The 17173-nt window shown below is 38.5% G+C and overlaps 1 protein-coding gene across 2 annotated transcripts in view; it reads right to left on the bottom strand.

The window, feature by feature from the left end:
- Nucleotides 1-1439: 1439 nt before the first annotated feature.
- The window catches only part of RALB (RAS like proto-oncogene B), a 44539-nt gene continuing 28805 nt past the window's right edge, over nt 1440-17173 (bottom strand). For both annotated transcript variants that reach the window (XM_035008203.1, XM_035008204.1), the window contains exons 3-5: nt 13149-13357; nt 9048-9225; nt 1440-3017 (exon numbers count right to left, since the gene is read on the bottom strand). In XM_035008203.1, coding sequence (XP_034864094.1) covers nt 2898-3017; nt 9048-9225; nt 13149-13357 — 507 coding nt within the window. In that variant the 3' untranslated portion in view covers nt 1440-2897. The remainder of the gene's footprint in view (nt 3018-9047; nt 9226-13148; nt 13358-17173) is intronic.

Genomic DNA, 17173 nt, shown 5'->3' with positions numbered 1-17173 from the left:
TTTAACGTGTTTTTAAAATATAAATATCCAAGTCAAGTTTACTACTGCAACATTAACCATATATATGTATATTTTCCCCACTGTTAATATTTACCCACTGTTAAGCTTCGATTGTACTGAAAGCCTCTAGACCAAGAGAGGTGCATTCTGTATTTCAACTGCCATTTAAGTTTATATATTGTAATTCACCTTATCTAAAACATGCACAGCTTTTCCCACACTTTTATGTCACTGGAGTCAGGATGGGTTCACTTAATTGGCAGGTTTTTTCTTAGTGGTATATAAATTATGGTGACATCTTACAATTAACAGTGTCTTGGATTTGATGAAACAGGATACTTGTAGCAAATTATACGTCTAGGTATTTTTCCTCTACGTCACGTTATGAAACCATAAACTGCTACATCTTTTTCTACTACTTGGCTCCTCCCTCATTCTACTCCAGCCATATGATCTTTGGGGTCTTTTCCTCAACACTGTTGGGCCTTTGCACTGGCCGTTCCCCAGCCTGGGAAGCTCCCTGCACCCACCCAAGCAGCTGGGCATATGGCTGCTCCTTCAGGGCATGCACTCTCAGCTTAAATGTCACTCCCCCGAGAAGCTTGTTGACCACACAATCGAAATCAGCTCTACTGCCCAGAAATGCTTCCTATCGTATTACTCAGTTTTATTTTCATCAAAACACTTACCCTGATTATTTTCATTTATTTGTCTCCTACATCACTGGAGCATAAGCTCCAGGAGAACAAAGCTCTTGCCTACCTTGTTCAACATCACATCCCAGCACCTAGAACCGAGCCTGACACCGAATAGGTGCTCAAATATTTCCAGAATGAACACTTTAGGAAGATAATGATAGGCTCTTGGACACAGTAGATGATCATTCAGCAAGTAACCGTGTTTCAAATGTATAAATAACATTGCGTCCTTATTTTTCTATGTAAAACCACCTCGTATGTATAAATTATTTTGTTAGGAAGATGCATTTCTGATTGCTATCCAGTTAAATATAATTTTAGAGATATACTAATAGTACATGCCAGGAATAATTTCCAGCGCATGAAACAATTCATACTATCTTTAATATATTTGTACATCTTCCAAATCTACCTACTATTGACCGCAACTGGTATCAAACTGTAATGAAAAGAAAAAGGTTGTCTCAAAAACTTCGAGAGTGTGATTAACTTCAAGATTTTAAACTTTACGAAGACAGAGTAGTCCTCTCTCCCAAAGGAAAGATGGTGAAGTTAAAATTACTGTTTATACTTAAATTTTATCTCCCACAGCCCAGTTCAAAGAATTGAAATAAAGTTCGTCTGATATAGTAGAACATCTAACAAGATCAATAATGAGTAAGTTACTGTCAGTTTCTCTAATACTTGCATTTTACATGTACGACAAGAGAGGAAAATAAAAAGGCTGAAACCTTGAAAAAGTGTATTTGTCTGATTTTTTTTTTTATTAAAAAAGACCATGATTCTTTAGGAGGTGATACAAGATTGCTTTCCAGCCAGATCATAATTTCCACAATTTCTGTAGTAACTATAAATTTGAAAGGTTCCCACTCTCCCCACCCCAATTCACTTTTGGCACCTATATGTGAAATGTCACTTCCGAAAAATGGGGGAAAATGTGAACACTGGGTTTAAATCACAGTACTCCTTTCCTGAGGAAAAATTTTCTGGTTGCTAAATTGAGAATATCTATAAAAGAAAGCTTTAACAATATCTCATCAATAAAAGCCTTTTTCTAACCAGCTCTATGACTGTCTCAGAAGAAAATTATATTAGAAGTAGCAGCCAATTCTCAGAGGTAAAAGGGCAATGGCTTATCTTATCCTTTCCCGCTTCTCCTAATTTTAAATTTAGAATTACAGAGCAATTCTATGAGAGGTAGCAGACTCTGGCACAGCTCTGGCTTCATGATTTGAGAATACAATTTCAACTCATCACATTGTTCAGAAGAACTCATTATACTGAAAAGAATTAAAAGAAGAGGCTCTCCTGACTTCTACATGCAGAGAGGTTGGCCAGAAGGATAGATATTGGTTACCAGCAGAGGAGGAAGGACCTAACCATGTCTGGCAATTAGGAGAGGATGTATCCAAAGTTATATTCTTAATCTGATTAGAGAAGTGTGTCATTTATAAAGTATACTACTCTTGAGTCTTCACTTAATCTGCTAAAAGAAGCTTCTACACAAAAATCAGGATGCTACAGGAAAGAAATAGCCAACACAGGCTATAATTGGCTAATATTTAAATATGAAGAATTCAACTTTCATTTTTCATATCTGTGAAGGGTTTATGAGCTTGTCACTGACCTATTCAGCCCAATTCATATTTATTTTTATTTTTTTTTTTGCTGTGCTTCAGATCCACAAGGTATTGCCAAGAAACTTATCCCAAAAAATCTCTGAATTTTTATTAGAGCTTAATGGATTTTTTTGAGTACTTCTGGTAAGCTGATAAGAGAGAGAGTTTTATCCTACCCCCTCCCCAAAACCTAATAAAATAAGACATTTTTATTTCAAAACGAAAGATAGTGATGTTATAAAACTAGGGAGAGAAATAAGATGCTATGACAGTACATTTCTTTTTAATTAACACTTATTTCTTACCTATACACTACATATGTGATTAAACTTTTGGGAGGGAGAAGGGGAGGAAGAAGGAAACTTCAGAACTTCCTGACAAAGTAGCTGTTCCAATGCATGGACAAGGGCTTATTTCTTCCGCCAGTCACTGATTCACAAACATTTTCCCCACTTAAAGAAGTATGCGTGAATGAGATTGGGGAGAGCAGGGAACACACCAAGGAGTCGACTATACTCTTCTCTTAATGAGCCCGCCCTATGTCCTTAGCGGGGATTAACTTCATCCGCTATCTTGGCTTTCACAGTAAGCAACATCTTTCTTTAAAACTTTTCTTGTTCTTGCTGCTTTTCTTGCCGTTCTTGTCTTTGTTCTCAGACATCTTTTTGGCTCTGATTTCTCTCATTAGGTCAAAGAACACCTGGGGCGGGGAGGAAGGAGTGTAAAGAATAGAGAGGAAAAAGCCATTTAATGATTTCATGAAGCAATTCCACTAAGCAGGCTATCTAGTTACATTTTAAAGCATAAAGCAAACTTATTTTTATCAACCCTGTGCCAAAATTCGCATCAGACTTTCTAGCATTTCCAACCACCAGGCAAGGTTAAGAATAGGAGTGCCTGCTACTGGGTACTTTCTCAGATACTACTATGTAATCCTTATCATGACCTTAAAAAGGTAGGAACGTCATTATGCCCGACAGCTTCCCCAGCAGAACTAGCAGACTTGGAACACGGTGGGGTGGGGAGATGGGGGATAAAGCATAAACAAACTCAGGCTCCTGTACCAGGAAACTAGGGAAATGGGGAGGAGAGAGGTGCTGTCCCACACCCTCCCACGCCCATGCCCCTGCCCTCATTCTCAGGAATAGCCACTGTTCGTTCCTTGTGATGTTTGCTGAAAGGAACTTTATCAAGAACTGATATAAGGCTTGTCCTTTGAATGCCAGTGTGTCATTCAGATACAAATTATCATTTGCCACAATAGTTTGGGTTTTGCCCTCTGCTACCAGCAATTGTGCCAAAGTGCCAATGATACCCAAGCAGACAAAATAAGCCTCCTACAAAGAAACATTTCAGATTCCTCAGAGGGAATGACGTGAGACCGAGCGTAGGCTGTAATTTTTGGATGTTCACACAAAACTACAAGCTCCTTCTATTTTCATAGACATACCTTCTTGGTGAAAAGTAAGACCAAGCTTTCTGAGTGGGGGGACTCCCTGTGCATCTACCACCAGCTCTGGGCACAGAAAAAGACCTCCTTCCCCACTAAGTGACCTAAGCACCCCACCTACAAGAGCAGCAGTGAACAGCTTCAGATGTTATAGCTTTTCCTTTTTGTTCTAACAGCAAAGGCAGGAGGCGAATGGAATGTGTCCAACTTAAAATGATGACGAAGTTGTCCATGGGCTGATCTTATCAACAACCTCCCGTCCTTTCGTGTAAACTGTTTACAAGTGAATACAATGCTGCCAGTCATAAGTTTCTGCTGGGTCCTGTTTGGCAGGTCAAGCTGGTCCAGTGGAGGAAGGGGAGACGCAAGGTGCCCTGCAACAGCCCCAACCACTACCATACTGTCAAAAAACTACATATCCATGGTTCCATGCCAAGAAAGCCTTCCCGATTTTTTTTTAAATAAAATACATGTCTGGATTTCCTGTGTGTTCCTACATCTAGGAAACAATTTGATAGAAAGAAAGAGATCTGGAATAGCACAGGAATCAACATAAGAGCTGAGAAATAATATGAAGGAAAAATAGCTAACAAGTGAACAGACATCACATCACAGACAGATTTATATTGTAGATGCTGCCAAAGTGCTTCTAAAGTGAACCCTTTCTGAGAAGAAATAACGACTGACACCAGAGAACACAAAGAATTATAAGAGAATATTAAAAAACGATATGCCACCAAATTAGACAACCTGGAAGAAATGAATAAATTCCTAGAAACGTACAATATTCCAAAACAGAATCAGGAAGAAAAAGAAAATTTGAACAGACTGATTACTAGTAACAAAATTGAACTGGTAATCCCAAAAGCTCCCAACAAAGTCAAGGACCAGATGGCTTCACAGGTGAATTGCACCAAACATTAAAGAAGAGTTAATACTTACTCTTCTCAAACTATTCCCCCAAAAAGAAGAAAATGAAGGAAAACTTCCAAATTCATTCTATGAGGCCAACATTACCCTAATACCAAAACCAGACAAAGACACCACAAAAAAAGAAAACTACAGCAGCACCTGGATGGCTCAGTCAGTTAAGCGTCCGACTCTTGATTTAGGCTCAAGTCATCATCTCAGGGTTGTGACATCGAGCCCACATCGGGCTCCATGGCACTGGGCTCCATCAGGCTCTGTGCTCAGTGGGGAGCTTGAGATGCTCTCTGTCTCCCTCTGCCCCTCTCCCCATGCTCTCTCTCTCTCAAATAAGTAAATAAATCTTAAAAAGAAAACTACATACCAATATCTCTGAAAAACAGGTGCAAAAATACTCAACAAAAATATCAGCAAACTGAATTCAACAATAAAGAATCATTCACCACAATCAAGTGGGATTTATTCCAGAGATGTACGAGTGGTTCAATATTTGCAAATCAATCACTGTGATACATTCCACATAAAAAAGAGAAAGGATAAAAACCACATGATCATCTCAAAAGACCCAGAAAAGGTATGTGACAAAATACAACATCTGTTCATGATAAAAACTCCCAACAAGGTGGATTTAGAGGGAACATACCTCAACATAATAAAGGCCATATCTGAAAAACCCACAGCTAACATCATACTCAATGGTGAAAAACTGAGAGCTTTTCCCTTATGATCAGGAACAAGAATGTCCACTCTTACCACTTTTATTCAAAATAGTACTGGAAATCCTAGCCATAGCAATCAGACAAGAAAAAGAAATAAAAGGCATACAAATTTAAAAAGAAGTAAAACTGTCACTATTTGCAGAGGACATGATACTATATATAGAAAACCCTAAAGATACCACAAAAAAAAAAAGGATCTGTCTCCTCAGGCAAGGGAAACAAAAGCAAAAATAAATGGGACGACACCAAAAGAAAAAGCTTTTGCACAGGGAAGGAAACCATCAACAAAAGAAAAAGACAACCACTGAATGGGAGAAGGTATTTGTAAATCATATATTCGATAAGGGGTACACACACACACACACACCTACTAGAATGGATAAATTCAGTAAAGTTACAGGATACAAAATTAATACACAGAAATCTGTTGTGTTTCTATAAACTAAAATTGTAGCAGAAAGAAGAATTAAGAAAACAATCCCATTTACAATCCTACCAAAAAGAATAAAATACCTGAGAATAAATTTTACCAAAGAGGAAAAAGACCTATACTCTGAAAACTATAAGACATTGATAAAAGAAATTGAAGATGACACAAAGAGAGTGGTATTTCATGCTCATAGACTAGAAGATTTAATATTATTAAAATGTCCATACTTCCCAAAGCAATCTACAGATTCAGTACAATCCCTATCAAAATACCAATAGTATTTTTCACAGAACTAGAACAAATAATCATAAAATCTGTATGGAACCACAAAAGACTTTGAATAGCCAAATCAATCTTGAGAAAGAAGAATAAAGCTGGAGGTATCACAATCCCAGATTTCAAGATATACTTCCAAAGCTTTAGTAATCCAAACAGTATGGTCCTGGCTCAAAAACAGACACATAGATCAGTGGAACAGGATAGAGGGCACAGAATTGAACCCATGATTATATGGTCAATTAATCTAAGACAAAGGAGGCAAGAATATGTAACAGGGAAAAAACAGTCTTTTCAATAAATGGTGCTGGAAAAACTGGATAGCCACATGCAAAAGAATGAAACTGGACCACTTTCTTATACCATACAGAAAAATAAACTTGAAATAGACTAAAGACCTAAATTTGAGACCTGAAACCATAAAACTCATAAAAGAAAGAACATAGGCACGAGCACCAGGTGTTGTATGGAAGTGCTCAGTCACTATATAGTACACCTGAAACTAATATTACACCTATGTTAACTATACTGGAATTTAAACAAAAACCTGAGGGGAAAAAAAAAAGGAAAACATAGGCAGTCATTTCTTGGACATCAGCCTTAGCAACATATTTATGGATCTGTCTCCTCAGGCAAGGGAAACAAAAGCAAAAATAAATGGGACTACACCAAAAGAAAAAGCTTCTGCACAGGGAAGGAAACCATCAACAAAAGAAAAAGACAACCACTGAATGGGAGAAGGTATTTGTAAATCATATATTCGATAAGGGGTTAATGTCCAAAATATATAAAGAACTTCTACAACTCAACACCTAAAAACTAAATAATCTCATTAAAAATCCACAAAGGACCCAAATAAACATTTTTCCAAAGAAGACGTATAGACAACCAACAGGCACATGAAAAGACACATCACTCAGCCTCAGGAAAATGCAGATCAAAACCACAATGAGAGATCACCTCTCACACCTGTCAGGCTGGTAACAAAAAGACAAGAAAATAAGTGTTGGTGAGCATGTGGAGAAAAGGGAACACTTGTGCACTGTGGGTGGAAGTGTAAAATGGTGTAGCCACTGTGGAAAACAGTATGGAGTTCCCTTAAAAAATTAAAAATAGAACTACTGTATGATCCAGTAACTACTGGGTATTTATCCAAAGAAAATGAAACCACTAATTCAAAAAGACATGTGCACCTGATGTTTATAGCAGCATGATTTACAATAGCCAAATTTTTTTTTTTTTAAAGATTTTATTTATTTATTTGAGAGAGAGCACGAGAGGGGAGGGTCAGAGGGAGAAGCAGACTCACTGCCGAGCAGGAAGCCCGATGCGGGACTCGATCCAGGGACTCCAGGATCATGACCTGAGCCGAAGGCAGTCACTTAACCAACTGAGCCACCCAGGCGCCCTACAATAGCCAAATTATGGAAGCAACACAAGTGTCCATCTACAGATGAATGGATAAGGAAGACGTGGTACACACACACACACACAAACACACACACACAATGGAATATTACCCAGCCATGAGAAAAGAATGGGATCTTGCCATTTGTAACAACATGGATGGACCTAGAGGGTACTATGCTAAGTGAAATAAGACAGAAAAAGACAAATACCATATGATTTCACTTACATGTGGAATCTAAAAAACAAAAGAAACAAACAAAAACAGACTCATAAATACAGAGAACAAACTGGTGGTTGCTGGAGGGGAGGAGGGTGGGAGGATGGGTGAATTAGGTGATGGGGATTATGAGGTACAAACTGTCAGTTATGAAATAAATAAGTCACAGTAATGAAAAGTACAGCATAGGGAATATAGTCAATACTATTGTCATAACACTGTATGGTGACAGATGGTGACCACACTTATTGTAGTAAGCACTGAGTAATATATAGAATTGTTAAATCAACTTGTTGTACACCTGAAATGAATATAACATTGTATGTCAATTATTCTTGAATAGATTTTTTTTTTTAAATAAAGTTGAGTCCCTTCTAATACTAACATTCTAAATACCAATGTTCTTCTAGCATCACTTCAAGTTAAAGTAAGCTTGATTACAAATCTGTCCCTCTTCAGGTAAGAAGGAGAATTATTTCCCCCTAAGAAAGAGCAACATATGAAGCACTTTGGGGAATTCAGATGCTGTTGCTGCATAAGACAAAGCAGATACAGCCGCTGCTGGGCTGCCAAAGTGAAATAAGTTTAGATGTTACAGGAACATGGATCATGAAGTAAGAGCTAACAAACAAGGTGAAGGTAGAAGGAAAAGCCACAACTCTAAGTCTGTCTACTTGAACTGTGTGGCAACCACTCTGAACCTTAATTCTTAAAAACAAAAAACAAACCCCAAAACCTAACAATAGCAATCACTGGTAGGTGGATTTTCAAAAATTGTCAACGTTCATCATTGTCAAGGTCACCCTTTCACTGGGTTATATATATAAGTTATATAAAGACAGAACACCTTGGTTCTGCCAGTGGCCAGCAAGGTGAAAAGAGTAAATCTAACCAATGACAGCAAAATCAAGATATGCTGTGTGTCTTTGGGGTCCCTTCTGAGAACCTGCAAAAGAACTTGCTCCTGAAAAACAAGAGGCCATAGCAGATGAGAGCACAGGGAAGCTACTTATGTCCATCCTACCCACACGGTCTGCACAAAGCCAGCGCCTCATCTTGCCATATTTCCAAGGGCCATGCCAACATTAAGCATACTCAACAAAGGCTCATGACAAAGTGAGAGGACTCTGGGTTGTTTGAACTCCAGGGTCAAACCCTCCCACGGTTTCTCACTACACTGGCTGAGACATCTGGAAAAATCAGTCCTCCCGTACTTTCCGTAAACGGTTCCCTCAAAACCAAACAGACGAGATGTCTACGTTCTGCTGTTTCTAAGAAACATGCGCAGAGCACACACCTACCTTGTCCACGTTGGCCCGAGTTTTAGCCGATGTCTCCACATACTGCACACCCCACTCCTCTGCTTTACTCCTAGCCTCTTCAATGGGCACCTGCCTCCGCTCCTCTAGGTCGGACTTGTTTCCCACGACAAGCAATGGAATTTTATCTTCTTCAGCCTTAACACGGAGGATCTGTTCCCTAAGGCATAGCATCAAAACAAACAAAACCAAACAACACAGCTAAGAAAGCTAGAATAAGAACTCAAATACACTGATGCTTCTAAAATGAAAGGCTGTCCTAGGGCAGAAAGACTTGTTACACTCAGGGCATGTTCCAAGGACACACTCCCTAGATTCAAAGCCTGGTTCTCAGTTGCCTCTATCAGAAAGATGTGGGGTGCTCATCACAAACACAGATTTCTGGGCCCAACAGGAGTCCCACAGAAGTGATGTCTAAATAGGAGCCCAGGATTCTGCATTTCAACAGGGTCCCCAATTTATGCTTAGGCACCAAAACTTTTTAACAAAAAGAACAACTTGGGAACCTCTGGGATACAAACAAGTTAAGAGAAGTATCTTCATACATGAAGTGCTTAATAATTCCCCTGCAAAAATGGTATGATTTCTTTGTGAGAATAACAGCCATGAAATCAGTGTTTCTCATAACGAAGGCGGTAGTCTATTAGATCATGAAAGCAGTTTAATGAGTCACAACCAGTAATTACTGTCCTCAATGAAACAGAATATTATAGAATAGAACAGAAACATCAGAAGGAATCTCGAGTATTACATAAAGTGTAGTTTTGTGAAACTTTTGTTTAATTATATCTAGATCTGTGTATGTACCTGCTTCCCCACAGTTTGCATTTAGATACAGTAAATGTTACAGCCAACAGAATGGGGTCAGCTATGTTAAGGAGTAATCATATTTTAGTGTGTAGTATTTGTCTACTACAAAGTACAAAAAAAAAAGGAAGGAAGGAAGGAAATAATCCACATTAAATTTCACCTTTACTAAAACTATCAGCTACCTAAAATTATTAATCAAAAACCAAGTATTACAAGAATTAAATATTCCACTTCCATTATTTTGGTCTAGTAAAGACATTTCTACTTCTATATTCTAAAATATTCCAAAAAGAGACACCTTCAAAAGTGCATTTTGTGGAGATCTGCATTGATTTTTATATGATATAGGACACATTTCATAATAATAAAAATATTTTTAAGTTTTTCCATTAGAGTCAATTTAAGTATCAGATAGCAAATATTTTAAGAAAAACAAAAAAGAAAAGTAGATGCTTAAAAATTGCTTTTAAGTAGCTTTGCTATAGGCTACACTTTTTTTTTTTTTTAAGATTTTATTTATTTATTTGCTAGAGAGAGAGCGAGCGAGAGCACAAGCAGGGGGAGCGGCAGGCAGAGGGAGAAGCAAGCTCCCCGCTGAGCAAGGAACTTGATGCAGGACTCAATCCCAGGACCCTGAGATCATGACCTGAGCCGAAGGCAGCCGCTTAACCAACAGAGGTCAAAGAACATTTAGAAGTTATATGATCAATACAACTATGAATGAGAAAAACTGATAGCTCTCTGGTTCATTAATCATGCAGAGGTTTGTAAAATTACCTCATTAATAAATATATTAAATCAAAACTGGGAGTACCAAGTCTGGTCTCCTATTACAAACCTATTTTTCGGGCGCCTGGGTGGCTCAGTTGGTTAAGCGACTGCCTTCGGCTCAGGTCATGATCCTGGAGTCCCTGGATCGAGTCCCGCATCGGGCTCCCTGCTCAGCGAGGAGCCTGCTTCTCCCTCTGACCCTCCCCCCTCTCATGTGCTCTCTCATTCTCTCTCTCTCAAATAAATAAATAAAATCTTAAAAAAAAAAAAAAAAAACCTATTTTTCTAGCTTATTGAATATTGTCCAGGGAAAGTTTTAAGGAAGATAAAGCATATGAACGTTTTATGTTGGGACCTTCCCATAAATACAGCAATGCTATGTTTGAAAACCGCTAAAAGGCATAACGTGAGTTTAACCACAAAGGCTCAGATACTCTACTCCATTCTTCTGTTTCCAATGCCATAAGAAACCTGGACAGCCCTGTGACTTTTATCTGAATGTCCAGAGTCCAAGTCAGAAGAACTCACTTGCCCTTTCTTTTTCTCTTAAGTAGTCATCTGTCCTTTTTCTTCTAAGGATCCCTGTTCTCACATAATGCCCAAAACCCATCTCCCAAGATGAGGTGAGACCCTGCTCCAAATCTCTGGAAATGCACGAATGTTATCTGTGTGTGTGTGTGGTGGCGTGGGGAGACAGGACGTCTGTTCTCTGGACAGGACTCTTCCACTGCTCACCATTTCCTTTCTCAGTGAGTCATGGGGTGATGGGACATAAAAAGGCTCAGGACATGCAGGAAAATGAGGAAGTGTGTGCATCTGTCCTGTTTTATCCTCAAGGACAGATAAAAACAGGATTATGTAGCTGCAAACACAATTACGAATACCGGGGCTATTCCCACATAGAGAAAACTTCTAGGTGTGTTGGGAAAGTCTGAAAATTAATAGGACCGCTCATAAGAGTCCTGGTCATTTAACTGATCACAACACCCACACTATAGGACCAGAGAATTTAGATGTTCTACCTTTGAAGACTTAACACTATGCAGCACAGCAACGGAGAGCTACTCTGTTTACCTTCCACTCACTCTGCTGGTTTAGCTGGAATCACCCCTTGAGGGTTCCCTGGCTCACTGATGCCTCCTCCCAAATCTTGGAGGGATATTTAGTTTCCTCAATTTTTATTTTTGGTTGATCCCTCGATTTCTGACCATAACTTGCTAAAGAATGAAAAAAAATACTGATTTTTCCCCCCTTTTTAGTTCCTTGTTAGACTCTAGATCTGGTTCTTAAAATCAAAAGTCATCTGGACAGACATGTTTATAAGGAGAGTAGATGAAAAGAAAATACAACTGTGTAAGAGAAACGAAAAGCATATGGGGTAAAGAGAAAGACGCCCTTCCCATTAGAATCCTCTAAGGATGATGCCTAACAGCTCACTATTTCTTGATAAAAAAATGAACCTCAGGTATCTTTAACTACTGCGTTTAAAATGAATTATAGCAGTTAATATTTTACACACTATGTAAGCACCACGCGCACACCCTGTGAGAAAGCCTGGGGACATCATATGGTGCAGGTGGCCATGGTGTCGACCCTGAAGAATTTACAGCCTAAAGCATCATTTCATTTCATTTCATCAACTAACAAGTGCATTTTCAGATAGAGAAACAGAATCTCCAGTGCTGAGTAAATTTGCCCAGGGTCACAAAACTGCTAAGGGGCAGGGCCAGGATTCAAACCCAGATCTGTCAGATTCTAAAGGTTGGCTCTTTCCACTCGCCTAGGCTAAACAGTCCTTAAAGTGGCAGCAAATGGTCACTCGGACCCACATCTTTCACTCTCCTGACAATGTTTCATCAACCTCAAAATAGATCAAAATTATTACCTTTCTGGTAAAATTATAAAAAAGTTAAAAATAGTTGGGGCACGTGGGTGGCTCAGTCGGTTAAGCGTCTGACTCTTGATTTCAGCTCAGATCATGGTCTCAGGGCCCTGAGCTCAAGCCCCATCTTGGTCTGTGCTCAGCGGGGAGTCTGCTTGAGATTCTCTCTCCCTCTTCCTCTCCCCCTGCTCATGCTCTTGCTAGCTCGCTCGCTCTGTCTCACTTGCTTTCTCTCTCAAATACATAAATCTTAAAAAAAAAAAAAAAGATAAAAATAGTGAACTCATCAATCACTGTCCCTTAGGACTTATACAAAAACAAAATTACAGGTTCTTGAGAATACGGAATGGCTTCGTCCTCTCTAGGGACAACAGATTCTTCAGATAATTTATATTCAGGAATTATAAAAACAGGGAAACCCAAAGAGACTATAACAAATGGTGGACTATAATGTCCCAAGATTCAAAAAGCCGCAGAAAATTCTTTAATGGAATTCTTCCTAATAACAAGCTCAACCCTCTACTACTGTGCTCAGCCCAAAAGTCCTGCCAAGCCAAACCCATGAGAAAGAAAGGCAAAAAGCCTCCTGGAGTCCGGAGGCTATTTCACTTGAAACATACCTGAATTCGGCAGTTGCTGTAAATGATTCGTGTTCTGTGATTGAGAACACGAGGAGGAAACCTTCCCCGCTGCGGAAGTAGTTGTCTCGAATGGCTGCATAATCCTCTTGTCCAGCCGTGTCCAGAATATCTATCTGGACTTCTTCTCCATCAAGAACCACTTTCTTTCTGTAACTGTCAGCTTTGGTAGGTTCATAGTCTTCTACAAACTGAGGAAATAAACAGCATTATCAGTAATGAACAAAGTTTTAAGGGAAAGAAAATCTGCCCAAAAAAATACATTTCAATATATGGGCACTTTGCCTACAATCAACTGAGTATTTACTGAGTGCCTAGCATTATCACACTATGTACAAAGCACTATGAAATAAAAATAACTCCTCATATAACACTTCTGTTCTTTATTGTTCTCAGCTCTACCACTTTTTATTTTGTTTTTAAACAAGAGCAGAAATTCCCATTTTGTAGATGAGGAGTCCAAGTACAGGGCAGAAAGAACACTGGCAATATTATTCTCAGTATAAAATTATAATACAAACATGGGCAAGGGTGAGAAACAGAAGCTCTTATACATAATCAACAGAAGTATAAAACTCATCTGAAAAGTAATTAGCAAGACGGACTAAGAGGATTAAATATACACATAATGAAATATAGAAATAAACCCATCAAGCACCAGAAGAAAACATGGGTGAAATCCTTTTATTACCTTGAAGTAGGGAAGGCCTTTTTAACTATGACTCAAAATCCAGAAGCCATGTAAGAAAAAATTGATAAATTAGACTACATAAAAAATTTTAAAAACTTCCGTATGGCACAACACACTATAAAAAAAGACAAATGACAAACAGGGGAAAGTATTTGAACCCACATCACAAAGAGCTATATTTAAACAGTTCCTAGAAACAGGGAGGAAAAAAGATCAACAATCCAATGGGGAAAATGTGGCAACAGACATAAACAATTCACAGAAAAATAAATACATATGACGTTAAACATACGAAAAGATGTTCATCCGCACTTAATATAGAGAATGGAAGTTGTTAACTACATGGAGATAGCATTTTTCACCTACCAGATTGGCAAAACCCCACCCCCGGATAACACACTCTGGGGAAAAGGCCCTTTGTACATGGCTGGTGGGAGGTGAATAGTGCAGTCTTTACAGGGATGAATACGGCAAGATCTAAGAACACTGGAGAAGCATTCATCCTGGGTCCCAGCCACCCTGCTTCCAGGAATCTAATCTACAACAACATACAAGGTGATCCCTGTGGCACTGTGTGTGACAGCAAATGATTAAGGTGCCCACCGATGGAGCTATAAAAAATGACAAAGAGAACTATGTACAGATACATAAAGATCTCCAGATTATAAGTCTACCTTTTGCACAAGTAAAGTATATGAGAATAAAGGGAGAATAAAGAAATGTGTGTGTGTGTCTGTGTGTGTGTGTATCTTAATAGGTATGTATATGCATATGTATGTGTGTAGGTATTTGCCAAAAAGATACCCTGAAAGGACAAATAAAACAAAATAAATATAAAAGCTGTGAAACAGAAAAACTGTTAGTGCTAAAAAAAAAAAAATGAATTAGTACTGGTTTAGGCGGATATCCACATGCAGAAGAATGAAGTTAGACCCGTATTTCACATCACATACAAAAATTAACTCAAAATGGATCAAGACTGAAAAGTAAGAGCTAAAACCCATAAACTCTAAGAAGAAAACATAGGTGTAAATCTTTATGACCTTGGATTTGGCAATTTGTTCTTAGATAAGACATCAAAAGCACAACTAGGCTTCATCAAAATTTAAAACTTTCATGCTTCAAAGGACACCATCAAGAAAGTGAAAAGATAACCCATAAAATGAGAGAAAATAATTACAAATCATATATCTAATAAGGGACTTGTATTCCAAATATATAAATACTCTTAAAACTCAACAATAAAAAGACAAATAACCCAATTTAAAAATACACAAAGGACCTGAATAAACATTTCTCCAAAGAAGATACACAAATGGCCAATAAGCATATCAAACAAGGCCAAACATCTTTAGTCATTGAGGAAATGCAAATCCGAACCACAATGAGATACCACTTTAATGGCAATGACAATGACATGTGTCGGCCAGGATAGGGAGAAATTGAAACCTTCATACATTGCTTATAGGATTATAAAATGGTGCAGATGCTATGGAAAACAGTTTTGCAGTTCCCAAAAAGTTATACATACAGTTACCATAAGACCAGCAAGTTTCGTGCCTCAATATATTTATGCAAGAGAATTTAAGACATAGGTCTACACAAAAATTTATACACAAATGATCATAGTGACATTATTCAAAATAACCAAAGAAGTAGAAACAATCCAAATGTCCATCAATTGATGAATGGATAAAGAAAACCTAGCATATCCAGACAATGGAATATTATTCCATGATAAAAAAGAACGAAGTACTGGGGCACCTGGGTGGTTCCGTCAGTTAAGTGTCCAACCCTTGATTTCGGCTCAGGTGATGATCTCAGCATCATGAGATGGAGCCTCACACTGGGTTCCGTGCTGGGTGTGGAGCCTGCTTAAGATTCTCTCTCTCCCTCTCCCCCTCCCCCCAACTCGAGCGCATGCGTGAGCGTGTGCTCTCTAATAAATAAGAATCAAAAAAAAAAAAAAAAAAAAGGAAGGGGTGCCTGGGTGGCTCAATCGGTTAAACATCTGCCTTCAACTCAGATCATGATCTCAGGGTCCTGGGATTGAGCTCCATATCGGGCTCCCTGCTCAGTGGGGAGTCTACTTCTCCCTCTCCCTGTCCTGTCATGCCCCCCCTCATGTTCACTCACTCTCTCTCTCTCAAATAAATAAAAATCTTAAAAAAAAAAAAAAAAAGGAACTAAGTACTGATACAAGTTACAACATAGTGAGCTTTCAAGACATTATGCTAAGTTAAAGAAGCCAGATATAAAGACCATATATTATATGATTCAATTTATATGAAATGTCTAGATGAGCAAATCCATAAGAACAGAAAGTGGTTATCAAGGACCAGGAGTGGAAGCAAGGGAGGCAGCAATGGAGAAAGAAAGACTACTAATATGTAGGGTGTTTTCTTTTCTTTTTTTTTTTTTTTGAGAAAATTGTTCTAAAATTATATAATGGTGATGGTTGCACGTCTGCGTGAATATCTTAAAAAGTCATTGAATTGACTTCTGAATTCACACTTGAAAAGAATGAATATCATGGTATGTGAATTATATCTTAATAATCTGTAATTTAAATTTTTTAAAATTTAGAAATTGAACTGAGATTATCAATTTGAACTTACAGGACCTTTGAAGAATACCCTTAAAAAGAGCCTCATGCTGGGGTGCCTGGGTGGCTCAGTCAGTTAAGCATCCAACTCTTGATTTGGGCTCAGGTCATGATCTCAGGGTTGTGATGGAGGTCTGTGTGGGGTTCTGCCCTCAGCAGGGAGTCTGCTTCTCTCTCTCTCCCCCCAGCCCCGCCCCCTCCCCACTCCCACACACCCTCTCCCTCTTTAAAATAAATTAAAAAAAAAAAAAAAAGAGCCTCATGCTGCCGATTAAAAGCTACTGGTTCTTCAAATGATTTTAAATTTCAAAACAAAAAAGGAAAAAATGTTTAATGTTAGGTTCTTACATTTGTACTAACAGTTATCTTAAAATATACAATATGTGAAAATTGACCTATGCTTCACACAGTGTCCTTTTAACTCCTTTCCAAAGAGACAAATTCATGACCCTCAAAACCCCCACTACCCAGTGCAAATCTCTGAATAACACCATAAAGCATCTCAGTTGCTCATTTCTGAGCTTTCAAGGTTAAAACCAGCAGTAGTTCCAGGGACTCCCTGGACGCAGGAAGTCAGAATGTCCTGATATGACTGCATACCTCTGTGCCAGGGAAAAGTGTGCAGATTATTAGAACGCAGATTACTATCTTGATGTTTCCTTTTTTCCACTAGAAACAGGAAATCCCTAAAGTCTTGGTATCTGTTAAGAC

Source organism: Mirounga leonina, unplaced genomic scaffold (assembly GCF_011800145.1).
Source record: "Mirounga leonina isolate KUSES-001 unplaced genomic scaffold, KU_Mleo_1.0 Mir_151, whole genome shotgun sequence".
NCBI classification, from domain to species: domain Eukaryota; kingdom Metazoa; phylum Chordata; class Mammalia; order Carnivora; family Phocidae; genus Mirounga; species Mirounga leonina.
The sequence above is the reverse complement of the archived record's forward strand: the minus strand, read 5'-3'. Positions and strand labels throughout refer to the sequence as shown.